The sequence below is a fragment of the Cyphomyrmex costatus genome, unplaced genomic scaffold (genome assembly GCF_001594065.2).
Source record: "Cyphomyrmex costatus isolate MS0001 unplaced genomic scaffold, Ccosl1.0 scaffold105, whole genome shotgun sequence".
Classification (NCBI taxonomy): domain Eukaryota; kingdom Metazoa; phylum Arthropoda; class Insecta; order Hymenoptera; family Formicidae; genus Cyphomyrmex; species Cyphomyrmex costatus.
The window spans coordinates 51,629-60,477 of NW_017275008.1; the positions used below are offsets into that span (position 1 = coordinate 51,629).

General features: G+C 36.0%; 1 protein-coding gene across 1 annotated transcript in view; it reads left to right on the plus strand.

Annotated features, from left to right (window-relative positions):
* LOC108774175 (splicing factor 3A subunit 1) overlaps positions 1-8,457 on the plus strand; it is a 49,633-nt gene extending 41,176 nt beyond the window's left edge. The window contains exons 7-9 of the mRNA XM_018540219.1: positions 6,510-6,570; positions 6,870-6,916; positions 7,365-8,457. Coding sequence (XP_018395721.1) covers positions 6,510-6,570; positions 6,870-6,916; positions 7,365-8,182 — 926 coding nt within the window. The 3' untranslated portion in view covers positions 8,183-8,457. The remainder of the gene's footprint in view (positions 1-6,509; positions 6,571-6,869; positions 6,917-7,364) is intronic.
* Positions 8,458-8,849: the final 392 nt, after the last annotated feature.

Here is an 8,849-nt window from a genome sequence, read left to right on the forward strand (position 1 = left end):
TTCTGTGTTTCGAATGAGAGGAATTCGACAAAGAGACGACGACTACGACGATCGGAAACGAATTCGACCGGAGTTCGAGAAGCGAGGATCGCCCACGCGCGAAGTATATACCGGGGCGTTGTTAATTATCTGCCGCCGTTTATCAAGCAGTATAGAGAAGAAAGTTCCCTTGAGCGGGTTCTTCTTCTTTCTTCTACTCCCGTATCCTCTTTATTCATCCGCGTCGTCGCTCTCTTCCTTTTCTTCTCTTCTCTGCGTATATATCCCTCGCGTCCCTCCATCTTTTTCTCATGCCAAACAGCCAGTCATATCTATGAGGCTGCGTTGGGATTTTAGTGTACATGTACACCGTGATTTAAGAATCGAGTTTTGATCACTGCTTTATTTCGAGGTTATCTTAAATCTTCATGTAGGTATCCAAGATCTATTGTCGTCCGGGTATACTTTTTCGAGAAAGAGAGAGAGCAGTCTTGGGATACTTGAAATTTTGATTCGACAAACAGAACTGTTTTATTAAACTTGAACAAAATTTGAAACTTTTAAAATTGTTGGAATTTGCAAGATTCCTCGGGAAGTTTACAAGATGTGAAACTAATGTAACCATCTCGTATTTCTATAGTCGAAATTGCATGAGGATGTTTGGTTACGTTATCGCGCCTCACAACTATCGGATTTGTACGTGAGAAACTTATGAATCAACTAACTCGAACTTGAGGGGGACGGGGGGAAGGAACGGTCATCCAAGAACAAGTCGAGACGCATTCCGAGGTAAAAGAAGCCGTTTAGTTGCTAATCTATCGAGCCAGCACTTAGCATTTATCAATGCCGTATATCCAATATCTAATACCAAAACGCCAGTCGATCGTATAGGGACGCTCAAGTATCTCGCCGTTTATTAAATTGATTATTAACTCTCTTATACATTTAGAAATAAAGTTTATGCTTTAATGTAGAGTTGTGTTAATTTTTTAATTTTAATTTTTCACATCTAAATGTATTCCTAATTGGTATTTGGGTTCAGACATTTTCTTCAACTATGTTGGGAAAAATTGTTTATAACAATTTTTTACAATTTCACATAATTTTAATTACATAATCTTATTTTTCGGATTTTGATCTTTATAGTGAAAAAAATTACAATACAGTAAACAGCAATAAAAAGACTCAGTAACAAAAAATCGTAGACATTTTTAAAAACGATTTTATTCTAGGGAAAACTTTAAGCTCTTTTACGTTATAAATTTAAAAACTTTTGCGAGTTCTTTTAGATATGTGACCACAAAGTGAAGAGAGATTTTCTCGTCATGTTTAACTCGGAGTTTTCTATATGTAAAAATTATAATACTAAACTCAGAAATTCAAGAAACAGTAATTTTTTAAAAATAGAGTCCTTATAATTTAATATCCTCTTTTTATATTTAAATTTCGTTTATTTTTAACAAAATTGCAACTGTTTGAATTTTGAATAATAAAAATCGGGCACGAACATTTTCGCTGATGTAATCTCGGCTTTAAAATACACTACGAATATCATTCTAAAAGAAGCAGAGTGAATATTGATTAGAATTGTCTCAACGTGTATCTTCTAATTATTTCTGAAAATATAAATTGTTACATTTTAAAAGCATTAGGTATATTAATTTTAGACGTAATCTCCTTATGTCTAAAATTAATTACGGGCTCCCTTGATTAAAAAAAACCATGAATTCCTGTGATAAGGGGCGATTAAGGGTGCAGCGTTGTTGGTATTAGGTATATACTGTCTTTTTGCGCACGAATCGAACTTAAATCATATACTAATTTTTATTCAAGCATTTTGCAAAAACTTTCATTCTCTGTGCGTTTCGTGACACGTTTTGTATACGTAGAATATCGCGGTCGAACTTACAATCGTTCGATTGATTTAAGACGGCAGTAATCGGCAGCTTGAAAAGGCTGTCTCTCTCTCTAACAAGCCGGTGATATTTTCACGTTTATGTATGTCAGACATTAACGTCCTTCCTCGTTTTAGCGATTCTTATATGTGTAATGCCGGCGGAACTTTACGCTCTTACGGTACTAGGATCTTTCCCGTGTTCTCGGCACGAGACAATCAGGATCTTCCCGTCTACCAGAGGCTATTCGAGCTGACGTACCTCTCGCGTATATATCATCCTGCCACATTTACTACGTCGCTTCGGGTCATACTTCGCGACTACTCCAGTAGCCCGAAAACCAATCTTTGCTCTGTACGACGGGGGAGTAGCGTGTGCAATTCCGGATGCCGCCGCCCGCCTTTTATTCCTTCGTCGGCGATATCTCGGGGGCACAAATGAAAACAATATTTGCATGCGACCGCCCACCCTCGTCCATCAGTATGCACAAGGTTGTGTACTGCAACCGACCCCTTCCGTCGCTTCGCTTCGCGCTGTTTGAAACGTGACGGATCGAAGTTCATTACAAGCAGCGAATTTCTACTTCGTACGGAGTTACTTAGCGAAACGTTTTTGCACCACGCTTTTTACGACGCTTTCCTGAATTTCCGAAGTATGTTTGTAAGCAAAACTCAATTTTCTTATGTGTGAAAAAAAAGAACTTGTAATAAAGCAAGGCGCGTTGTTCGAAATCTCTCCCGCGGCATATGGTAATTGTATTTAAGTTTCATCTTGGAAAACCAACATTTTTTACTTGACCTCGTTAACTAAGCTTATACAAGCATGGAACGAAATTTTTAGTAAATTGCAATTTTTAAATGGTACACAATGTCTCTCTTTCTTTTTTATAGTAATTTTCTAAAGACGTAAATGAAAATCGTGATTGCGAAAATGTTTTAAGTACATAGCAATGCTCATAAATCTGTATAACTATTATAATAGTTAATTAACGACGGACACGAAATAAGTTTAAATAAAAAGATTAATAGACAATCTTTTTTTACATAGTAAACTTCGACATAACTTTAAAAATCTCAACGATCGTATTTTTTATTTTCTACACTATCTGTTTATATATTATATTTTAATACAAATTTGGAGCGACTGTACGTTTACGAATAATTGCATCAGTGTGAAGACTATATTTTGAATTGATCATGGGCACATCCTTAATTAATGATATTGCTGAATATACAAGGCACATTTTTGACCAACAAACATTATCATCATCATGCTTTAGCTCCCGTCGAGCAACGTTTGATTTCGGCTGCCAAACAGCAGGGTGCTCTGAAAGACTTCCGTAATATCCCTCTGATCATAATTTCATACCGATATACGGACATGTACAAACGTACACATTATTCAAGTGCCAATCCATGAATTTTATTTCTTCGAATATCAAAGATTCTTTATAAAAGTAAAATGCCGCATTCTTATCTTTTTCTTAATATTGATATGCTTATCTTACGGTAAAATTTAATAGAACTATTAATTTAGTCATTAAATATGATGTAATATATAATTATTTTATTTAACTTATAAAAATAGGAGTAGGATAATATTCAACAAAAATGTTGTTTTTCAAAAAATGACATTTATTATAATGTCTATCAAAGTAATCGTAAGTCTTCGACAATCTGCTTGAGGATCGGGCTTATTTATTAGTGTAAAGGCAGCACTGCTCCGCGGGGGTGCTGGCTCCAGATTCACATTAGATGCCGACGTGTTCTGAGAAGGTTCCTGTTCGCTAAGAGTACATATCTGGCGTATGCAAAATTGAGATGACCTCGTGATAGATCCCAACGTGAAACGAGCATATCTTGTATATTATATGTACGTGTACATTGATGTTGAATTACATTTGTGATTCTCTTTATTATTCTCTGATTTGTTTCAACGATTATTCTGACGAAAACATTATTCTATACTTTACTAAAATTTAATGAGCGCTAATCAATGATCTAAGAAATACAAAAAGTCAAAAAGAAAAATTTTATGTACTATATAATTGTATGTAAATAAAGGCGAATGTTAAAAAAAGACCAACATAAAAAGATTTAAATAAAGGAATAGTGTTTTTGTAGATTTTAACTTTCTGCATACAACAAATTAATAAAAACTATAAAAAAAAAATTTAGGCTGATGAAAATCAAACGCAGTTTTAATTTGTGCGCGTAATTATAAAAAAATTTTTAATGTATTCTAATTTTAATCTGGACGTTTTGGCTCCGCTTTTAGCCATCTTCAGCGTGATAAGTATATAAAATTATTAAAAAGTTTGCAGTTTGAGGAATACTGAAAAAATTTACTATTTTTTTTTATTTACATCTTTTGGGCAAAAATTGACCCTTTCTTAACACACATTCTCTTTTTAGAACCTAGAAATGTGTAATATTTAAACGAAACGGTACTCAACAATTTCCTTGTATTGATTTTCGAGAAAGACTGAAAATTCGTTCGTGAAATGAATTTATAGAAATATCTACGATATCCTCTCTTGTTTTAAATGTTCGCGAGTTCTTCGGTTTATGTTCCATTCAAGTTGAGGATTTACGTTCTATGATTTTTCACACTGTTATTTTCCCATATATGATAATCCAAGGTCTCCTTTACGAAGAAATAGCTTTTATACTCCAGTCTGCGCTAACACGTTGTTGCTCATTCACATATATTTATCTTAATACTTTTACATGGAACGCTGTGTCGAAGGATGCTAGATCGAAAATAGCACCGGTCAGCAGTTTTATTAGACCGTTTGTCATGATTTTTTTCACGGAAAATCTTATCTCCTTGCTGGCGCCATGCATTTCGCATCTATATATATATATGCATTATTGTCCTTTGCGAGAAGTATAGTATTTCATCTATCAAAGAGAGGAGAAGGGCATAACTCGTGCTGTATCGTTTCGAGACACCGATATATTCTTCGTTCGATCAAGCGGCTCGCAGAGGTCAAACGGCGTATCGTATGACTCGCGATGGGTCACTTAATTCGCCCTGAAAGCCGTGGTAAAGAGGTACGAAGTGCCTCTAAAGTACTTGGTACTTATCCTCTGCTCGTTTGCGCTTCGCTGAAAACAACAAGACGTAAGAGAGAAGGTCGGTCGTGCGGAGTCCAAGAGGAAGAGATAGAGGTGGTAGACGCGCTCCGATCGTTATACTGGTCAACTACTCTCATTAAGGTTTGCGGCTCTTGCGAAAATGCCGCCACAACCGACGAATCGTCGTGAATTCGTCGCAGGTTTTGCCGGTAATTTGCGATAATATTATAATCAGCCCCTTGCTGAGACCGAAGAGGTGCCGACCCCACGCCCCAGGCCGAATTGATGACCCGTGGAATCGTACGCCTTGCCGTGCGTAGCGGTGCGCCCTTATTGGCTGCCCTCTTCGCAAGCGAATATTTCTTTCGTTCCTGCGCGTCTTTGGTGCCGTCTGACGTCTCGAAAGCGCTTTCGAGATACCAATCGCGTGTTCCACCGATTGGACTCTCATGCGTATACGCATATGTGTCCGTGTCGTCGTATAATTACTTTATCTGTTACGTTAAACTCCGTTACTTATGAAACTCCTTCGAAAAAGAAATACGTACGGAAAGCCTGCGATGTTTGGTCATTTGAATTTATAAACCTTGGTTTTTTTTCTTATGACAGTAAAGAGTATAATTACAAATATATACGTTGAAAAAAATTTCCGATTGAAAGTGCACGAATCAGAAGATTCTGATTCACATCGAGAATTCTAATTAGATAAAATCTTGAAAACGGAAGTAGCTCCGATGACCTTGACATATGTTGTCAAGATCATGTAACCTCCAATAGATTTTACGTTAAACCTTCCACGCGAAATAACTGTTAAAAATCACCTAACTCAACCCATTTTTTGATGTGAGATAGCTCTCGTTTCGCGTAAAGTTGAAATCTACGTGCAACAATACAATCATAGAAGTCGTACGTTCCTTTGCAGAGGAGAGAGGTGGGGTGAGAGTCGTTTCGCCTGGAAGGTTGAATGATTTGGATAGTTTGATGCAGTATTTAATAAGCAAAAATGTTATTCGTGGAAGTTTTCAGTAAAAATACAGCGTTATTTTTCAAACTTTTTTTTTTAACTGCTTTAAAAGCATTGAATTGTTATTTGTAAAACAGTGAATTGTTTTTAAAGCAGTGAATTATTGCTGGAGGAGTGGTGGAATAGATATTGCCTCACATAGAAGGTCCTACTATCTTAGTCGATCCATTTCAAATTTCCCATCTGCCTAGTCATCCAACAAAACAGGGAAATAATTAGCAACTTTGATTGTTAATAACTTTTTAACGAAGGATGAGCTAAAACCTGTTAGAAGTTACTCAGGGTCATGATCTTGACAACATATGTCAAGGTCATCGGAGCCACTTCCATTATTGTCAAAGCTTACCTCTAATTATGTTAATTGTAATAGATTCAACTAGAACATTTTAATTTGTTCATTTTAATCAAAATTCTTATTAAATAATTAGATTCTTATCTTTCGCGTGTGTGTTACTTAAAAACTTGTATTACAAACACACACGCGCGCACAAAAGATTATGTATTGTAAGGTATGTAACTTTTCTGTTACAGATGAACTTATAGGAGTCCATTGCACACACGGTGTGAATCGTACTGGTTATTTAATTTGTAGGTTAGTATCATATAATCTCGTACTGCCTTTAATAGACGCTTTTATTGCCACATAAATTTTTACGTATTCGAATTTTTTGGATCCGAATTCATCAAATATGTATTTAATTTATATTTGAATATCTGAATACTTGTTTAATCTCACGAAACTAACATTAAATATTCGTATATACGATTAATAAAAAGTGCATGCCGAAAATAACAATAACTAAAACGCAACGTAAACCATAGATTTTAATTACTTTAGTACATTTTGAACGCATCTCTACTTCAAACGATTGTGACACTACTTTGTTATAGATACCTCATTCAGCAACTAGGTTGGGATACTCAAGATTCCTTAAAAGGTACGTTATTTAAAAAAGTATATTATATATATATATATTAAGTAAAGTTCCGGTCTCTTGCAATTGTTTAATTTTTATTAGATGTAATTAATGTGTGAGGGAATTAATTAATAATTTTATTTACTTTTTTTGGTTACAAGTAATTGTTCATTAAACATTTGAAATTATTATCAATAAATGAGGAAAGAATTATTCGCAGATTATAAACAATTATATATACATATGTATATCTTGTCAAAATAGTAGCGTAAATACATAGTAGGCCATGATCATAGATCAGATCGTTTTTTTTCTTTACGCCATTCAAAACACAAGTCAATACTTATGTCGTTATTCGGTCAATCTGAGACAGGTTAGTTAACTAACGATGACAGTCAATGAGATTATACTTTGCACTCTATTGATAAAGTTTATCGCCCAAACGAGATCTTCCTCTGTTTGTATCCAGCTTTCGGAGAAGCACGTGGATATCCCGTCGAACGCGACATTTATCTCACCGCGTTACAGGAGGTTCAACGCGGTACGAAGATCGACACGAGTAAAGTTGTATTGACGCAGAGTCCTATCAGTGTCACAGCTTCAACCAGAAAGACTCCGTCGAAAAATCGCTCACAGTTGAAAAATTTAGCAAACCGTCCGATGGGGCCGCCAATATACGCGATATCGCGACGAGGTTTTGCAAATGGCAGACCATTTTCGTCTCAGAGATTCGCCAGAGGTATCGCGGGACCACCACTATTCGGTCCAATTCCACCACCTCCGTCTGGTATGCCACCTATTCCGCTAATGAATCCGCCGCTCTATGGTCCCAGGCCATTCAGATATGGACCACCACCGATACGCCCGGTTCAGTCGATGCCGCCAACGCCGCTCGGACCCAGTTTTCCGCGTCCGACTTTTCCACCGCGTATGCCAGGTCCGCCGAGGATGGCGGTTCCATCGAGATTATCAGCTGGTCCAACTGCGCGATTACCGCCACCGAAGATGCCACTTCCGCCACCTCCACCACCACCAAAGATGCCTCCACCTTCCAGATCGAAACAATTTCAAGCACAACAGAAGAAGCAGCAAATTCGAAATGGAATCATGGAACGCTCAGTAAATATTCGCATAAGACGAAATGGTCCAGTTAGCAACAGAACCTTGCCTAAAGCACACAAGGAACAGGATTTCACTGTTGATACGTTCGAGGAAAATCTACTTACGACCTCGAATGTCATGCAACCACAACGACAAGCGAGAGGACGTTTTAATCGAGCAAAGTGACCATGTACTCGTTAGGAATGCGATGATACTTAAACGAAGGATTTTGCGTTTGACATCGCCGTTAAAGCAGAGGTTCACAGTGTCTAAGATAGCTTGTGTGCATAGTCGCTGTCGTGATGACGAACAGAGATTTTCACAATTTGCATTGTGATTATTTTTGAACTTGAATTTAGACATTTAATGAACCCAAATAAAGTGCGAATTATTACGTCGATATCAATAACATATACCTCCCGCAGATACTTTTTTATTTTATGAATATATTTTATATTGAAGACAACACTAACGAATTTTATCGGAAATCTCATGATTATTTTCTGGCTTATGTCCATATATACATATTTTTGCTTTAATTATTCATTAAATAAGTGTTTATGTTGATTAAATAATGTAATATTCAGATTTTACTTAAAAAAAAACACAAGTATATCTCTCTTTGATTTTAATAAGTTTTGGATAAAACGCAAACAAAAAATATGACACGTATATTTTTTATAAGTACTTAATCACATGTTAAGGAGGTGAAATCCTCTCTTGAGAAAAAGAAAAAGATTAATTTCTTTCTAAGTGAATATTAACTAAACAGTCAGACAAAAAATGTTTTAAATAAAAGTTCAATTATTAAAAGAAAAAGTGAATTCTGAATAATAAACTATTTATAAATATA